Source organism: Haliaeetus albicilla, chromosome Z (assembly GCF_947461875.1).
Source record: "Haliaeetus albicilla chromosome Z, bHalAlb1.1, whole genome shotgun sequence".
NCBI classification, from domain to species: Eukaryota; Metazoa; Chordata; class Aves; order Accipitriformes; family Accipitridae; genus Haliaeetus; species Haliaeetus albicilla.
This window is the reverse complement of record NC_091516.1, coordinates 72,506,781-72,524,445: the sequence shown is the minus strand read 5'-3', so window position 1 is coordinate 72,524,445 and position 17,665 is coordinate 72,506,781. Positions and strand designations below refer to the sequence as shown.

Here is a 17,665-nt window from a genome sequence, read left to right as displayed (position 1 = left end):
TCCCTGGCGCCTGCGTCGAACTCGCCACTCCTTCCCAGCAGGGGGCGCCACAGGCACAGGTCGCTCCTCCCCTTCCTGGGGGAAATGACTGACAGCCAGAGAAACCAATGATACAGCAGAGGTGGGAGGAAAGCTCCGCCTGATAGCCAATAGGAGCGGGAGGCTGGAGGGCAGCAAGAGGGTGCGGGAAGCGGCTAACGGCCGCCTGCAGGGAGGCGGGGCGTCAGGTGACAGGCGGCGGCAGAAGCCAATGAGACGGCGGAACCGGGCTTGACCGGCCAATGGGACGGGAGCAGGGATGCCGCGGGGCGGGGTTGCGGCTGAGGCGACGAAGGAGCGCGGCGGGCGGTGAGTGACCGGGACCGGGGCCGGGTCCCTCGGGCTGTCCCCGGGGCCCGCTCCTTCCCTCGGCCTCCCTCGGCCCGGTGACCGGCCGGGGGGGGGGAGCCCTCCGGCCCCCAGCAACCCCCCCCAGGCTCGGGCTTCCCCCGGTATCTGCCCCTAAACAGCCCCCCGGGCCCGGGGCCACCCCCGGCACCCCCAGAACAGCCCCCGGCCCCCCCCGGAGCCCCTCAAAACACCCCCCCAAACCCTGGGCTCCCCCCTCCTTCCCCAAGCAGCCCCCCCCAGCCCTGGGCTCCCCCTGTATCCCTTTGTGCTCCCTCCACCCCTTCAAGGTGTCCCCCCGCCCCCAAAAGCTCTGCTCCCCAAATGCCCTGGGGTCCCCTCCGGTTACCTCCCCTCCTGCCCCCCTCATCAGCATCCCCTCAAAATCTGCCCTTCCCCCCCTGCCCAGCAATTCCGCTCCCCCCCATGCACCCACCACCTAGAATTCGCCCCCCCCCCCCCCCAGTCCCCAAGCCCCTTGAACCTGGATCCCCTTTCCCAGGCGTGCCCCCTCCCATCTCCTGGGGGCGCCTCCCTGCCTCCCAAGGGTGCCCCCCACCCTGCAGATTCTCCCCCCCTCCTTTCCAGCACCATGGGAGAGCCACGGTATCTTCAGGCCGACTACGCCTTCCGGCATGGCGGGCACACCGTCCGGCTGACCCTCGCCCGGTCGGCGCTGGAGGTGGAGGTGGAGGCTCACCTCACTGCTGACCAGTGGAGGGGCGAGTTCGATGCCACCTGTGAGTCTCGGGGGGGACACACACAGACTGAGGAGACCCCCCCACCATGAACGCTGACCAACCAAAGCTCTGCTCTTCCTCACAGTCATTGAGGACCTGACCCACAAAACAGGGAATTTCAAGCAGTTTGGGATTTTCTGCAGCATGTTAGAGTCGGCACTGATGCAGGTGAGATCAGCGCCACTCCCCCCACGCCATCACCGTGGCGTTTTGAGGGGGGGTTCAGCCTCTCCCCCCCCAAACTTTTCCTCTCTGCAGAGCAGTGAGTCCGTCAGCCTTGAGCTGCTCACCTACGCTGACCTGGAAACCCTACGTAGTCGGAAAGTGGGGGCAATCACCCGGCCCCCTGCTTCTGCCACTTCCCCGCTCAGCGCCAAGCGTTACCTCATCCTTGTCTACTCCGTCGAGTTCGACAGGTGACACAAGGAGGGGGGGACACGACACACCAGGTGGGGGGACACGGCAGAGGGGACATCACTGTCACCCTACTGCGTGTCTGGTTCCCCCCCACGCACTCCAGAATCCACTACCCACTGCCGCTGCCCTACACGGGGAGGCCAGATCCTGCCGCGCTGCGCAAACTAGTGCGGGAGCTGAGGGATGAGCTGGCGCAGCTCCGAGCTCAGCATGGGGAGGATCGCCGAGACACCGAGATCCGGCGCTTGCGGGATGAGTGAGTGACGTGGGAAGAGCTCAGGAAACCCCCTGTCTTACGGTCAGAGCAGAGGGACCCCCCCCAAAAACACCACCCTGCCACCTCCCACCAGGCTGCAGCGGGCACTGGAGGAGAAACGGGCAGCAGAAGCAGCACTACGGCGAGAGCCAGATGGTGGGACGGCAACAACGACAGCGCTGCAACGAGCAGCGAGACGTTTGGAGGATGAGTTGTTGCGGGAGAAAGCCCGGCACCAACGTGAACACCGGCAGCTGACCGCTGAGGTGGGTTGCCGCCGGTTGGGGGGCTGCTGATGGCGCTGGGGCGGGGGGTCGCTGGCGGCGTGGTGAATTTTTCCGCTCCCCCTTCTTGCAGCTCGCAGAGGCAAAGGCGTCAGAGCGGAGGCTGCAGCTCCGTGTGAAGAGCCTGACGGCTGAGTTGGCCTCCTGCAAGAGGGGGTGAGGCCAGGGTGGGGTGCCTGGGGGCCCCCCCCATGAGCCTGGGGTGCCCCCCCGTGTGTTGTCCCCCCCCACCTCATGGCGCTGGTCTCCTCGGCAGCCGCCGGACACCCATTGGCACGGCCCCTCTTTCCCAGGAGCGATGTTCCCCATCGCGTGCCTGGCTGCCGCGCTCGACATCTCGAGAGAGTCGCGGTGGTAGCCAGGGCCATCCCCCGGCGCAGTCCCCATCGCCTGCAGGTAAGGGACATTTGGGAACACACGTGGAGTGTTGTGGAGGAGGGGGACACACATGGGATGGACACAACAGTATTCACCCCCTCCCTGCCAGGCCCCCGCCCGGCACGCTTCGACCCCACCGCCTTCGTCAGAGCCCGGCAGCGCCGGCAGAAGGAGACCGAGCTGAAAAAGTAAGCGGTGACACCAGGGTTGTCACTGTCCCCTGCCTCACCCACTGCCTAGGGGGTTGGGGGGGGCCCTCCCTCTGTCCCCCCACCCCTCGCCACTGTCTTCCTTGGGTGCAGCCAGCGGCGCGGGGCGGCTTTTGGCAGCACCAGCCCGGCGAGAAGCCACGGCCGCAGCTCTTCGGGTGAGTGGAGAACATGAGGGCTGGGTAGGGGGCACCCTGGGGTGGGGGGGGCACCCACTGGGTGCTGGGGCTCCTTCTTCCCTAAGCTTGCTCACTCCCCCCATTTCTCCCGGCAGCCGAAAGCTTCCGGAGCCAGCGCTCAGCAGTGAGCTCTGGCAGCGAAGCTGATGAGCGCTCCGAGCCCCTGCCCCCAAGGTAAGCACCGGGGTGGGGGGGGGCAGGACGCCTGGGTTCCCCCGCCTCCCCAGGGCACGCTGGGCCCCACCCCAGGCACCCCTTAAACCGCCCCCCCCCACACACTTTGGGCAGGGGCAGGAGGGTGAGCCGTACCCGGAGACCCCTGAGTGCCTCGTCCTCCAACGGCCCCGGCACGGTGAGTGGCTGCCCAGACTCCTGGGACCCCCCCTCTCTTTTTGAGGTCCCCCCCTGTACCCCCAAAGCAGGGTGACCGTGGTGGCGGGGGAGACACACATTGGTGCCACCCCTCTGCCTCCCTCTACCCCCAGGTCCCTCGCCCGGCTGCTGGCCACAAACCACCCACAGGCAGCGCTGCTGGCAAGTGCCCTGGTAAAGGTGAGCTGCCCCCTGCCCCTGCATTTTTGGGGTGCTCCCCCTGCCAATTCAGGCTTTTTTTACCCCATTTTCCTCTGCCACCCCTGCAGAGAACCGCTATGAGGAGCCCTCGGCCGACCTGGCCGAGATTGACGCCCGGCTGCAGGCGCTGCAGGAGTACATGGACAGCTTGGACACCCGCACGTGACCCCCCCAGGAGCCCCGGACTACCCCCTGGGGACCCCCAGACCGCCCCTGGGGAACCTCACCCCCCCCCCCCCCCCCCGTGTCCCCAGGGTGTGACAGTGCTGGCGTGGGGCAAGTGTCATCATCTGCACCTGTCCTCCCCCCAAATAAACCCCTGTGTGGGCCCACAGCGTGTCCTGTTTCTTGAGGGGGGGGCTGTCGTGTCCCCCCACCACGTCCTGCTGCTGGGGACAGCAGGGATATCACCAGGGGGTGGCAGAGGACAGTGCCAGGGCTTGGGGACACCACACTCCTGTCCCACCACTGAGCTCGAGGGCCACTGTGATGTGACGCCAGCACCTATGTCACCGTTACCCTGTCCGTCCCCCCGCCACAGCCGAACACTGCAGGGTGTCCCTGTCCCCACTCCAGTGACACCGCTGTCCCCACGGCACTGGCCAAGCTCACTGCAGCAGTGACACCACCAGGGCTTTATTCGGTTCCGGGTCACACAAAATGGTGGCATTTGGGGACAAGAGTGGCTGGAGCTGAGCCGGGGCCGCAGTTCGGTGATGGTGGCAGCTGGCCACGAGGCCACCGGTGATGACATCTCCAGAGCGCAGAGGTCCTGGGGGGGCCAGGCGGGCGGTCTCTGTGCCAAAGCCACCATTTGGTGCCACCGTGGCTACACCAGTCATGATGGCACCCCGGCGTGGAGGTCTTTGGGGACAGCATGGGGTGCCACAGCCACCATGACCGCACCCTCGGGAAGACACTGAGGTGACAATGCCGGCGGCGACCACCCTGCTGCAGAGGACACGGTGCTGGTGACGCCATGAGGACGTTGGTAATGCCGCATGGATGCCGGTGATGCCATGAGGATGCCAGTGACGCCACGATGATGCCAGTGATGCCATGAGGATTTTGGTGACACCACAAGGATGCCAGTGATGCCACGATGATGCCAGTGATGCCATGAGGATTTTGGTGACACCACAAGGATGCCAGTGACGCCATGAGGATGTTGGTGATGTCACGAGGACACTGCTGCTGCTGGCAACTGCCTGCAGACACCAGGCAGATGATGTCAGCCAGCGACGCTGCTGCTGGTACTGACCGCCGTGCCAGATCCTGGTGGCACTGGCTGTTCTGTCAAGCCACCAGTCCCGGTCAGAGTGCCGGCAGCTCCCCGCGGATCTCGGGCAGGAGGCGGCAGGCGGTGACGATATCGACGGTGGCGGCCACGGCACGCAGGTCGCGGCGAGCCAGGCGCAGGCAGTGAGCAGCGGCGGCGGCGGTTGCCTGCGCCCGACCCAGGGCTCCCCCCAGTCCCCCCAGGTGCCGGGCGGCAGCGCCGTAGCTTTGCCGTAAGGCGCTGCCCACCGCCCCCCGCAACCGCCCCGAACCTTCCCACAGCCGCTGCTGCAGCAGCGAGGGGCCCCCCTGGCCGCCCCCCCAAATCGCCGCCGGCTCCTCTGCCGTCACCGGAGGGAGCTTCGGTCTCTGCCCCCCCCCTTCTTCTTCCTCCTTCTCTTCTTCCTCCTCTTCTTCGGTCTCGGAGGCTTCACCCGGCACCTTCAGCCCGGCCCCGGGGACACCCCCGGCCGCCCCCGCCAGCAGCTCCGGCTCCGAGTCACTTTCGGAGGCTTCGCCCGGCACCACCCTGAGGGGGCGGGGGGCGGCCATGGCCTGGGGGAGGACACACGGGGAGGGAAGGGGGGAGTCAGGGCGGCAGCACCCCCCCGCCAGCGACCCCAACCGGGGGGGGGGCGGGGCTCCGGCCTTGGCCCCGGGGTCCTGCAGAGTGTCTGCCCCCCCGCTCTGTGCTCAGACCCCCCACCCGGCCCCCGAGCCGCACGGGGACGCCCAGATTCCCCCTCCCCGGTACATCAGGGACCCCCGGGCCCCCCAAACCGTGTCCCCCCACCCCTGGCCCAGCCCCACAGGACCCCCCCCGGGAGATCTCCCACCTCCTTCCCGGCGCCGCCGCAGGTCACATGACGGGCGGCCCGCGCGAGCGCCGCATCACGTGAGACGCCCGGCCGTTTCCCCGGAAGTGCCCTCACACAACATGGCGACCAGGGTGCTGCCGTGAGGGGAATTGCGCATGCGCGGAGCGGGGAGAGGGTGGTGCGCACTGCTCCCTAGCGGCGGGAGGAGGGCGGGGAGCGCTGCGGCGCTTGGGGGCGGAGGGCACGGACACGGACACGGACACGGACACGACACCCCTGGGTGTCCCCTGTCCCCAACCCCCATGTCCCCCCCCCAGGGAGGCCCCGATGTCCCCACCCTGCCCCAGGGACACGGGGACACGGGGAGAGCCGGTGACTGGTTTAATGGGGGTCCTGCTGGGCAATGGGGGGGACAGCAGGGGCCGGGGGGACACCCACACACAGGCCTGGGGTGGCCCCCGCCTGGAGAGACCCCCTGGCTTTGTCCCCAGCCCTGTGTCCAGAGCCGCCATGGCCTTGTCCCCAGCCCTGTGCCCAAAGCCACCATGTCTTTGTCCCCATTCCTATCGTTGTCCCCCACCCCATCACTGTCTCCCCCCCATTCTTGTCCCCATCCCATCATTGTCCCCGTTCCCATCCCTGTACCCAAAGCCACCACGTCCTTGTCCCCATCCCATCCTTGTCCTCATCCCTGCTCTTATCCCCGTGCCCAGAGCCACCATGGCCTTATCCCCACCTCTGTCTTTGTCCCCATCCCTGTCCTTGTTGTCCCCCACCCTGCCCTTGTCCCCATCACTGTCCCCATCCCTGCCCTTATCTCTGTGTCCAGACCTGCCATGTCCTTGTCCCCTCTCCTGTCCTTGTCCCCCTCCCATCCCTGTGCCCAGAGCCACCATGTCCTCATCCCCACCATGTCCTCGTCCCCGTCCCCGTCCCCATCCCCATCCTTGTCCCCATCCCACCCTCATCCCCGTCCCTGAGCCCGGTGCCCGATGACGGGTGTCCCCAGGATGGGGGAGTGACTCAGCACGTGACGCAGGCGAGGGTGACATCCCCGGCCACCTCCAGCTGGTCGATGGTGGCCGGTGGCAGCCGGTGGCTGTAGTCGCAGATGTGGCGCCCGTTCACCCACAGGGCGAAGGCCTGGCTCAGCAGCCGGATCTCCAGCTGGGTGACATGGGGGATGTCACCATGGGGGACAGGGACCCCCAGCCCCCGGGGGGCACCCACCCCTGGGGACACCCACCCGGCAGGAGCTGGGTTGGGACTGGGACTGGGACCAGCTAAGGACTGGGACTGAGACCAGTATCAGGACCAGAAGCAGGACTGGTCCCAGGATCAGCACTGGGATCAGGACCAGGACTGGGAGCAGGATCAGGACTGGGAGCAGTACTGGGATGGGGACCAGGACCAGGACCAGGACCAGGACCATGTCCTGGGACTAGGACTAGGATCAGGACCAGAACTGGGACCAGGACAAGGGCTAAGGCCAGGACTAGGACTGGGACCAAGACCAGAACCAGGACCAGGACCAGGACCAGGACCAAGACCAAGACTATGTCCAGGACCATGTCCAAGGCCAGGACCGGGACTGGGACCACAACGGGGGCCAGGCCTACAGCCAGGTGCAGGTGGCGGCTCACCTGGAAGGGCTGCCCACGCTGGAAGGGCATGGGGCCGGTGGTCTGCCGCTCCTCGGGCCCCCAGGACCCGTGCTGGCGGGTGTTGCGCACCAGCACGCCCTCGCGCAGGCGGGGGTTGACGTGCAGCACCAGGTCCCCCGAGGCACTGCTCCACAGGTTGGCGTGGAACCTGCAGCCGGGGGCACCCGTCTGGCACCCACCACCCACCCCTGGACTCCCCCAGCATCCAGCACTCAGCCCTGGACCCATCCGGCACCCAGCCCTGAACCCCCCCCCAGCACCCAGCCCTGGACCCCCCCCTCAGCATCCAGACCTGGACCCCCCCCCAACATCCAGCACCCAGCCCTGGTCTCCCATGGACCCCAAATCCTGCAACATCCTTACCTCCTGGAGCACCCTGAACCCCCACCTGCAGCCCCCTAACCCCCCCCCCCAGCTCCCTGACCTCCTGCAGCCCCCTAACCCCCCCCCCCAGCTCCCTGACCTCCTGCAGCCCCCTAACCCCCCCCCCCCAGCTCCCTGACCTCCTGCAGCCCCCTGCCCTGCCACAGCAGCCTCCTGACCCCCCCATCAGCACCCTGACCCCCACATCAGCACCCTGCCCCCCATCCCCCTGACTTCCTGCAGCCCCCTGCCCCGCCACAGCAGCCCCCTGCCCCCCCCCCCCCCCCAAGCACCCTGACCTGTTGGCATTGGCGAGGACAGTGCCCACGATAGTGATGGGTTGGATCAGGCCCGAGGGTCCCTTGCTCAGCACCATGTGGAAGGGGACCACCTGTGGGGACACTTGTCAGTCCCTGGGGACCCCCCACCCACCGTCACCCACCATCACCCCACTGTCACCCCGCGCTCACCGGGTTGCTGACGATCACCGGCGTGTTGGGCTGTGGGGAGAGGAGAGTGGGTGCTGGGAGGGGGAGTGGGGGTGGCCCCCGGGTCACCCCTGGCACCCATGGGTGCCCCCAGCTGAGCCCTGCTGGGTGCTGAGCACCGCGGGCTTGGTGGGAGAGTCAGGGTGCTCGCATAGCCCTGTGCACCCACCGGTGGGTGCTCATAGGCACCCATGCACGCACCCATGGGTGCTCACACACACCTGTGCACCCAAACACCCACCTGCCCATAGACCCTCGTGTGCCCCCCCCTTGTCACCCCACATGGGCTGACCCCAGGGTGCCCCAGCACCCTGACCCCCCCTCCCCGACCCCCCCGCACTCACGGGTGTCACCAGAGTGGGCAGCACTGGCACCCCGACACCTGCAGCCATGTTCTGGGGGAGCAGAGGGACACGGAGTTGGGGATAGGGCCACCGCGGTACGGGGACATCACCCACTGCTGACCCCCACCCTTGCATGTCCCCTCACCCCCCGGGTGTCCCCAATCCCCCCTGGATGTCCCCAATCTCCCGGGGTCCCCAAGTCCCCCAGAGGTCCCTGACCCCACGGATGTCCCCAAGCCCTGGGTGGCCCCACCCCCCTCAGACACCCCGAAGGAGGTCTCTGTATGTCACCCCCAGATGCCCCCACCCCCCCAGGGTCCCCAACCTCCCTGAGACTTCCCTCTTGACATGGATATCTCTGATTGTCCATGGATGTCCCCAACCCCATGGATGTCCCCAACCTCCTGGGGTCCCCGATGCCCCCAGATGTCCCCAACTCCCTAGATGTCCCCAACCCCCTTAGATCTGTCCCCCTCCCAGATGTCCCCCACCTCCTGGAATCCCTGATCCCCTCAGATGTCCCCAACCCCTGGATGTCTCTGACCTCTGGATGTCCCCAAACTCCTGGGGTCCCCAATGTTCCCAGATGTCCCCAACCTCTGGATGTCTCCAACCCCATGGATGTCCCCAAGCTCATGGGGTCCCCAATGCCCCCAGATGCCCCCAACCCCCTGGATGCCACCAAGCCCTGGATGTCCCCACCCGGGGGGGAGGTCTGGGGGTACTCACAGAGCTGGTGAAGGTGATGCAGGTGAGGGTGACATCACCGGTGACCTCGAGGGCCTGGACGCTGGCGAGGGGCAGGCGGTGCAGGAACTCCAGGGCGTGCTGTCCGTTCACTGCCACCTGCGGGGACAGAGGGACAGAGGGGACATCGGGGTGGTGGGGTGGCAAGGGGACGCACCCAGGAGCAGGGCTGTGCCCACCATGGGTGTCTGGGGGTCTGAGCACCCACAGCTGGGGGTCTGGAGGTCTGAGCACCCATAGCGGGGATATGGGGGTCTGAGCACCCATAGCTGGGGGTTGAGCAGCCATAGCTGGGCGTTTGGAGGTCTGAGCACCCATAGGTGGGGGGGGTCTGAGCACCCATAGCTGGGGGTCGAGCAGCCATAGCTGGGCGTTTGGAGGTCTGAGCACCCATAGCTGGGGGGGGTCTGAGCACCCATGGCCGAGGGTCCCACCTGGTAGCCGTGCTCCTGGGTGCTGATGATGAGCTCGAGGACCCCCCCGGGGGAGAGGCGGGGGACGGCGCAGCGTTCGTCGGACACCCACAGCCCCCCCCGCCGTGCGGTGCAGACCAGCATTGGCCCCCCCAAGAAAATGCATTTCAGCTGGAGGGCGACGTCGTCCCCCGCACACCGCAGGGCCACCGTGAACCTGCCACACCGGCACCCGTGGGTGGGGGCACCCAGCACCCCCCCCCCCACCCCCTTAGGTGGGGGGGCACCCCAATAAACCACCCTATGAGTGGGGGGCCCCCCCATGGGTTGGGAGGCACCCTCCTGCATACCCCCCCAGCTTGGGGACACCCCCAGTTTAGTGGGCACCCTCCCAGTTTAGGGGACACACCCCTCCCCCCACTTTAGGGGTCACCCTCCCAGTTTAGGACTCACCCTCCCAGTTTGGGGGTACACCCCACCCCCTCATTCGCTCCCCCAGTTTGGGTCCCAGCCCCCCAGTTTGGGGGCACCCTCCCCCTTCCATGCTCCCTCACACCCAACCTTTGCCCTTCCCCATGGCACCCAGCCAGCTTTGGCGTAGTGGCTGCTGGGGTGGGGCACTGGGCGATACTGGGGGGGTACTGGGAGATACTGGGGGGGGTACCCACCTCTTTGCCTGGGGCTGGACTCGCCCCTGGATTATCACCATCCTTCCCCCGCTCAGCCCCCCGAAAATGTACCCCAGGAAGGGGACGCTCTGGATGGGGACAGGGACAGGGGGGGACATGTTGACCCCCAGGGGGGACAACACAACACTGAGGCCAGATGTCACTGCTGGCCCCCCCCCATGGCCCCCCAGCCCCATACAGCGCCCCGTTCTATATACCCCCCGCCTTAGTCCCATATAGACCCCTCAGGCTCATATGGTCACCCCCACACCCATAGGGTCTCCCCTGGCCCCATAGAATACCCCGGGTCCCATAGGGTCCCTCCAGCCCTATAGGATCCCCCCTGGCCCCATAGGCTCCCCCCAATGGTCTTCCCTGGTCCCATAGGATCCTCCCAACCCCATAGTGTCCCCCCATAGGGTCTTCCCCGGCCCCATAGGATCCCCCCAACCCCATAGGGTCCACCCATAGGGTCTCCCCTGGCCCCATAGGGTCTCCCCTGACCCCATAGGATCCCCCCGACCCCATAGGGTCCCCCCATAGGGCCCCCTTCCCGGCCCCCTCCTGTCCCCATAGAATACCCTTAGGGTCCCCCCAACCCCATAGGATCCCCCTTGGTCCCATAGGATCCTCTGGCACCATAGGGTCTCCCTGGCCCCATATAGCTCCTCTGGACCCATATACCACCTTCCCCCCTGCCCCACCTCGGCCCTATAGACCCCATAGTGCCCTGCTCACCGGGTTGATGATGGGAGGCTGGGGGTCCATGGTGCCTGCTGGTCTGGGGGTCCCTGGTTGGGGGGGTCCCTGGGTGCTGGTGGTCCCTGGCTGGGATGTCCCTGGGTGCTGGTGATCACTGGTGATCCCACAGGCGGGCGCAGTCCGTCCCTTGTGAGCTCTGTCCTCTCCCACTCTCACTTTCAGTTCTCCACGGTGGCACGTGCGTAGAGGGTGGCCCCATTACCTTTGTCCCCACGGGGACGCACCCACCACCCGTGTCCCCATGTCCGCATTGGGACCCACCAGACACCCCAACTCCATGTCCCCATGTCCCCATGGGCACCCACCTGCCAGCCGTGTCCTCTTGTCCTCTCCTTGACCCCGCATCTCTCTCTCCCATGTCTGTGTCCCCTGTGTCCCCTCCTTGTCCCCATGTCCCTGCAACCCTGTCGTTGTCCCCCCCATCTTCCATGCCCCCCATGTCCCCTGGATGGGTGGGGGTGTGTGGGCAGAACTGGTTTTGGGGTGGAAAATCCCACTTTTGGTGGCGGGGTGGGTGGCTGGCCAGCGTCACCCATTCTGGTGGGCGGCCAGTGTCACCAGCGCTGGTGGCTGGCAGATGCCATCTGTGCCCGGGCCAGCAGGTTCCTCTGGCAGGAGCCACCAGCCACAGGAAGTGGCGATGTCACGGCGATGTCACGGCGACGGCAGGACGATGTCACGGCGATGATGGCATGGCCATGTCATGGGCAGCAGCTGTCCCCTCAGCTCTGTCTGCGGCTGCTGGCTCCTGACCCTGCCTGATGGGGTGTCCCCATGTCCCTTTCAGCCCCCATGTCCCCCTGTCCCCTGCTACCCAAATGTCCCCCCCATCCCCTGCATCCCCCCTATATCCCCCATGTCCTCCCGTTCCCGGCATCCCAAATGTCCCCCCATGTGCCTGCATCCCCGCATATCCCCTGCATCCCTGATGTCCCCCCATGTTCCCTGTGTCCCCCTGTCCCCTGCATCCCTTATGTCCCCCATGTCCCCGCACCCCCCATATCCCCCCACATCCCTGATGTGCCCCATCCCCTGCACCCCCCCATGTCCCCCCATCCCTGCATCCCCATATCCCCTCTGCCCCCCTCATCCCCTTCCCTGGCCATCTCCTTCCCCCCCCTCCAGTCTCCAGCAGGATCGTCCCATCCCAACCCACACCCCAATCCCTCCATGGGGCTGGATCCAACCGGGCGTTGCTGGGCCCTGACTCAGGAGAAGCTCCCGCCGGCACAGCCGGAATTTCTGCCTGATCCACACCTAATTATTTCCTCCCCAACCGAGCAGTGGCAGGGCCGGATCCTGATCCCCTCTCCGTATAAATCCAGTGGTGAGCTGGTGCCAGGGACCGATGTGGCTGGAGGCAGACGGGGATGGAGCCGGAGGCGTTGTCTGGGGTAGGACGGGGATGGGGATGGGGCAGGATGAGTCCCCAGGGTGGGGGGGGGTGGCCATAGGGTGGCTTGGGGGGGATGCTGGGGGGTGGAGAGGGTGTGGGGGCCCAGCCAGTGATCCTAGCCCAGCCACCAGTGTCCCCAGTATAGGCTGTCCCATGGTCACCAGTATCACCAGTACAGGGTGGGCTAGGGTCACTGGTGTCCCCTGTATAGGCTGGGCTATGGTGACCAGTGTCCTCAGTACAGGGTGGGCTATGGTGGCCAGCGTCCCCAGTATAGGCTGAGCTAAGATCACCAGTATCCCCAGTATAGGCTGGGCTATAGTGACCAGTGTCCCCTGTATAGGCTGTCCCTCTATCCCCAGTACAGCCTTGGTTATGGTCACTGGTTTCCCCAGTATGGGCTGTCCCAGTGTCTTCAGTATAGGCTGTCCCATGGTCACCAGTATCCCCAGTAAAGCCTGTCCCATGGTCACCAGTGTCCCCAGTCCTGGCTGACCCTGTGCCCCTTGTACAGACTCTTCCAGAGTCCCCAGTTCAGGCTGGCCTAGTACTCCCAGTCCAGGCTTCCCCATGACCACCAGTGCTCCCAGTCCAGCCTGCCCCATGGGCCCCAGTGCTCCCAGTCCAGCCTGCCCCCAGTCCAGCCTGCCCCATGGGCCCCAGTGCTCCCAGTCCAGGCTGGCTGCTGCTCCCCAGTGTCCCCAGCACCAGCTGCAGCCTGGCCCCCAGCATCCAGCAGGACAGTGTGCCCTGGTTAGTCCCCATCATCCCACTCCAGTCTGTCCCAGTCTGTCCTCACACCCCTCCCAGACCGCCCCCCCCGTCACCCAGGTCCCCCTGCATTGTCCCCACAGAGGCACCCGGCGAGGGGACGTGGGCTCCCTGAGGCCCTTGGAGACAAGGATGGGGTCATCCCCAAAACCACCCCAAGACCATGAGGTGGCTCTGATCCCACGTCCCTGTGTCTCCACGTCCGTGGGGTGTCCCCACGTGCCCAGGGTGTGCAGCAGCGGGTGCCACTTGTCCCTCCATCCGGCAGGGTGCCTGCTCGCTGGCGTGTGGGGGGGGCCCGGCAGGACCCCCAGGGTGCCACGAGGAGCAGCTGGCCTGCCTGGGGCCCGGGGGACACACCTGCACCTGCCGCGACGGCGCCTTCGTGGAGGTGGAGCCCAGAGAGCACCAAGGTATGGGGGTATGGGAGGCACCTGTGGGGATGGGGACAGCTGGGGGGGACCAGGCCCTCCTGTCCTGCCTGACCATCCCATCCTATCCCATCCCATCCCATCCCATCCCTTCCCATCCCGTCCCATCCCGTCCCATCCCGTCCCATCCCATCCCCATCCCGTCCCATCCTGAATCAATCCATCCCACCCCATTCCAAACTCATTCCATTCCATCCCATTGCCATCCTGTCCTGTCCCACCGCAAATCAATCCCATTCCCATCCCATCCCATCCGCATCCCATCCTACCCCATCCCCATCCTGTCCTGCCCCATCCTGTCCCGTCCCCATCCCATGCCAAATCAATCCCATCCTGTCCCACCCCATCCCAAACCCATCCCATCCCACCCCATCCCATTCCATGCCACCCAATCCAACCCCATCCCATCCCACCCCACCCCATCTTATCCCATCCCACCCCATCCCCATCCTGTCCTGCCCCATCCTGTCCCATCCCCATCCCATGCCAAATCAGTCCCATCCCATCCCACTCCATTCCATGCCACCCAATCCAACCCCATCCCATCCCATCCCACCCAATCCAACCCCATCCCATCCCATCCCAGGATCCTAGCACCCATCAGCATTACATCCCCTGGCATTGGTTATCCCCACCCTTAATTACAACCTCTGCCAATTGGGCTCCCCCCGCTCCAATTTGGGGGTCTCCATTACTGCAGCACCCGTGTCCCCATGGAGGGGGGGTGGGTGGGTTGGGCTCCCTGGTGCCTGCAGACATTGGCGGGGGGAGGGAGGGGGGACACAAGGTCACCCCAACTGTCCCTTTCCTGGTCCCCAGAGGCGCTGACGGAGGATGACATCTACTGCCGCTGCCTCTCCAAGACGCTGTGCCACACGGCCACCCCCGTCACCGTGGGCTTCTACGCCCCCTGTGGCCACCGCCTCGACTCGCTGCTGCACAAGGTCACCGGTGGGTGTGGGGACACGGGGACATCATGGGTCACACCCCGCCTCATCCCCCTGGACCCTCCCAGACACCCCCAGCCGGGTGCTGGGCGTCCCCGGCGTCCCCATGGTACCAGCATTCTGCCTGTTTGCACCCTGGATTTGGGGTCCCTGTTGCTTGTCCCACCACCCCATTTTCTTCTATGGATTTGGGGTCCCCCATTGCACCAGCACCCCCCCACCCCATCCCATCCCAGGGATTCCTCACCCATCCCACCCCATCCCACTGCATCTCATCCCATCCCATCCCACCCCATCCCACCCCATCCCATCCCATCCATTTCTCCCCTGAGTTTGAAGTCCCTCTTGCACGAGCACCCATCCCATGTCTCCTTACATTTGGGGTCCCCATTGCACCAGCACCCATCCCACCCCATCCCATTTCTCCCCCACCATTGGGTTCCCCCGTTAGCTCCCCCTCAAAAAATCTGGGGGCACCTTCACCCCCTGGTCCCTCACCCCCATCCCCATCCCCCCCCTCCTCAGGCTTCATGCGGGAGGAGATGGCACAGCGGGAAGAGGCCGAGCTGCACCGGAGCCACCAGAAGCCACGTAGCCCTGAAGGTTGGGGGTTGCTCCTGGTCCTCTGGTATTTGGCCTTCTACAAGCCCATCATCACCGAGGGCCACCTGAGGAGGAAGAACATTGAGTTCATCTTCATCCGCTTCAGCGCCTGGCAGTATGCTGGCTGCGACAAACTCTGGGCCGGTTTGGTCACCACCCTCTGCGACAGCATCCGCCACCATTTTGGAGCTCTGCCCCTCAGCGTCTACCATGTTATGGGCACCCGACCCCGCTTCGCCTCTGGCTTCAGCCAAAAGGAGTGGGTCCTCAAGAAGGGCACCTGCCTCAAGCTTTGGGGGATGCTCTTCGTCCTGGCTGCTGGCCTCAGCATCCTCCTGGTAGCCCTCTTGGTACCCGGCATCAAGGACCACCATGCCTTGAAGGTGGTGGGCAGCGCTGTCACCTCACTCTCAGGTTCCAGTTTGGTTTTGGGAGCTTTGTCTGTCCTGAAGAACCTGCTCGTTAGCGAGAAGCAGAAGATTGAGCGGTTGACCAACAGTGAGAGGTTCACCAGTCAGCTGGGCTTCATGAGCAAGGTGCGCAATGAGGTGGAGGTGCTGGTTGACTTCTTGGCCTTCATGGAGATCTTTGAACGCCGACGGCTCCGTGTGGTGCTGGAGATCACCAGCCTGGACATCTGCTACCCAGAGAAGGTGGCTGGCGTCCTCAACGCCATGAACACCTTGCTCTCCGATGCCAACACCCCCTTCATCTTCATCTTGGCCGTGGACCCCAGCGTCATTGTCCCCTGCCTGGAGCAGACCAGCTGCATGAAGGGTCTTGCCGACAACGGTTACCTCTACCTCAACCGGACGGTGACGTTGCCCTTCTCCATCCCCGAGATGGGTGCCCGCTCCCGCCTGCAATGCCTGGAAGCCGCCGTCCAAACGCGGGAGGACCTCATGTACCGCATCATCACCAGCAATGTGGAACGCCGCCGAGCCAAGTGCCAGGGCGTCCTGGTGGTTCCCAGCCTGCGGGAAGCGGATGCCGAAGCCGTCCGCTGCATCCACGAGGCTTTCAGCTGCCTCCATGACAGCGCCGATGCTCTCACCCGTTACCTCCCCACCAACGGCGTCCATGTCCGCCGCATCGTCAACACCATCCCCATCACCCTACGGCTCCTCCTGCACCGTGCCGGCACCCCCGACACCCCCTCACCCCGCGCTGCTGCTGCTTGGGTAGTGTTGGCCGACCAGTGGCCGTGCCGACTGAGCTGGGCACTGCAGTGCCTGGAAGATGCTTGGCAGAGCCAGCCGGCACCAGATTTCGGCACGCGATCCTTGTGGACCATCTTCCAGGAGAACGTGGGGGAACTGAGCGCCCTGCGGCAGCAGTTGCACAACGTCCTCAGCCTGGACGAGGACCCTGAGCTTTTCCAGACCTTCCTTGCCAGCGACTTCCCCTTCACCGCCCGTGATGCCCGCGCCTTCCTCGGCGTCACCGTCAACTTGGACCACTCCATCCGGCACAAGATGGGGCTCCTACGTGGCCTTGACCGCTTGCAGAAAGCCGCCGCCGCCCCAGTGTCTCGCGGCATCCAGTGTCCCCACCCTGAGTGATGGGTAGCGCCGGCATGGGGTCTCTGGGTGATGCCTCTGGCTGTGGGGTCCCCAAAATAGGCTTGGACATCAGTGACACCGGGGTGTCCCCACGGTCAGTGGCCTGAGGATGCCCGTGACTCATTGTCCTCCCCGGCATATTGTGGGAGCTGTTTGGGGACGAGGATGGGGACAGTTCCTGTCCCACCCCCCCCCTCCAAGAAAAGACACTTGCAGGGGGTGAAAATGCCACCAGAGGATGGAACTGGGGTGACTGGGAGAGACTGGGGAGCACTGGGAGAGACTGGAGGGGACTAGGAGAGACCTGGGATGACCCAGGGGGTTCCTGTCAGCGGGGGTGGTGGTCCCTGCCATCCCAGGGACCCCTGGCATCTGGGTGACCTTCACCCCCCCGGGACCCAACCCCCCCATGCCTGGGACCCCAGCACCCACTGCCACCCCCCCCCTTCGGGGACCATCCCCCAGTGAGTGGGTCCCTAGGGGGGGATATGGGGGACACCCCCAAGAAGTAGCCATTGGCGTATCAGGGTGGCCCCAAAGCGGGGACATCCCTGAGCCACGTCCCCTGGGAACGCCCGGTGAAGCTCCCCAGGACCGCTGGGCTCATCCCATAATAAACCAGTTAAACCTCCCGCTCCACATCTTGGCTTAAATATGCTTTTTTGGGGTCCTGTGTCCTCCTTAGGGAGGGTCTTGGGGGGCCAAGAGGCTGGACAAAGCAATAAGGGGGTGCTAATTTTGGGGGGAAATCAGCCCAAATCACTGCTGGGAGGGATGCTGATGGTGCGGGGCGGGGGGGGGGCAAATGGCGCATCGTCAGCATTAATTAATCACAGAAGAGTGCCCTGCTGGCATCTCCCACCCACTCTGAAAATCCTCCTCGGGTTTTTTTTTTCAGGGGTGGGGGGTGGGGTGGTTTAATCACTGAATTTACTGTATAAAGGCCCCCAAAAGTTGATTTTTGAGGTGGGATGACCCAAACGCTGC

General features: G+C 65.4%; 4 protein-coding genes across 4 annotated transcripts; 2 read left to right on the top strand and 2 right to left on the bottom strand.

Moving 5' to 3' along the window:
• Positions 1 to 234: 234 nt before the first annotated feature.
• CCDC61 (coiled-coil domain containing 61) lies at positions 235 to 3,757 on the top strand. The gene is made up of 14 exons (XM_069777198.1): positions 235 to 348; positions 976 to 1,127; positions 1,213 to 1,295; positions 1,386 to 1,543; positions 1,648 to 1,800; positions 1,895 to 2,066; positions 2,158 to 2,240; positions 2,341 to 2,480; positions 2,572 to 2,650; positions 2,765 to 2,829; positions 2,946 to 3,024; positions 3,139 to 3,202; positions 3,336 to 3,402; positions 3,492 to 3,757. Exons 1-14 carry the CDS (start codon positions 299 to 301, stop codon positions 3,587 to 3,589), a joined length of 1,443 nt encoding a protein of 480 aa, XP_069633299.1. The 5' UTR covers positions 235 to 298; the 3' UTR covers positions 3,590 to 3,757.
• Positions 3,758 to 4,035: 278 nt separating this feature from the next.
• On the bottom strand, positions 4,036 to 5,648 carry BLOC1S3 (biogenesis of lysosomal organelles complex 1 subunit 3). The gene is made up of 2 exons (XM_069777200.1): positions 5,538 to 5,648; positions 4,036 to 5,256 (listed from the first exon to the last, which is right to left on the bottom strand). The coding sequence occupies exon 2, from the start codon at positions 5,251 to 5,253 to the stop codon at positions 4,738 to 4,740; it is 516 nt and encodes a 171-aa protein (XP_069633301.1). The 5' UTR covers positions 5,254 to 5,256; positions 5,538 to 5,648; the 3' UTR covers positions 4,036 to 4,737.
• Positions 5,649 to 6,497: 849 nt separating this feature from the next.
• Positions 6,498 to 11,055, bottom strand: LOC138683918 (galectin-9-like). The gene is made up of 9 exons (XM_069777232.1): positions 10,945 to 11,055; positions 10,207 to 10,295; positions 9,560 to 9,755; positions 9,108 to 9,224; positions 8,379 to 8,429; positions 8,017 to 8,046; positions 7,846 to 7,937; positions 7,163 to 7,331; positions 6,498 to 6,686 (listed from the first exon to the last, which is right to left on the bottom strand). Exons 1-9 carry the CDS (start codon positions 10,972 to 10,974, stop codon positions 6,543 to 6,545), a joined length of 918 nt encoding a protein of 305 aa, XP_069633333.1. The 5' UTR covers positions 10,975 to 11,055; the 3' UTR covers positions 6,498 to 6,542.
• A 3,962-nt stretch (positions 11,056 to 15,017) lies between these two features.
• NKPD1 (NTPase KAP family P-loop domain containing 1) lies at positions 15,018 to 16,950 on the top strand. The gene has a single exon (XM_069776078.1). It carries the CDS (start codon positions 15,044 to 15,046, stop codon positions 16,676 to 16,678), a length of 1,635 nt encoding a protein of 544 aa, XP_069632179.1. The 5' UTR covers positions 15,018 to 15,043; the 3' UTR covers positions 16,679 to 16,950.
• The last annotated feature ends 715 nt before the right edge of the window (positions 16,951 to 17,665 follow it).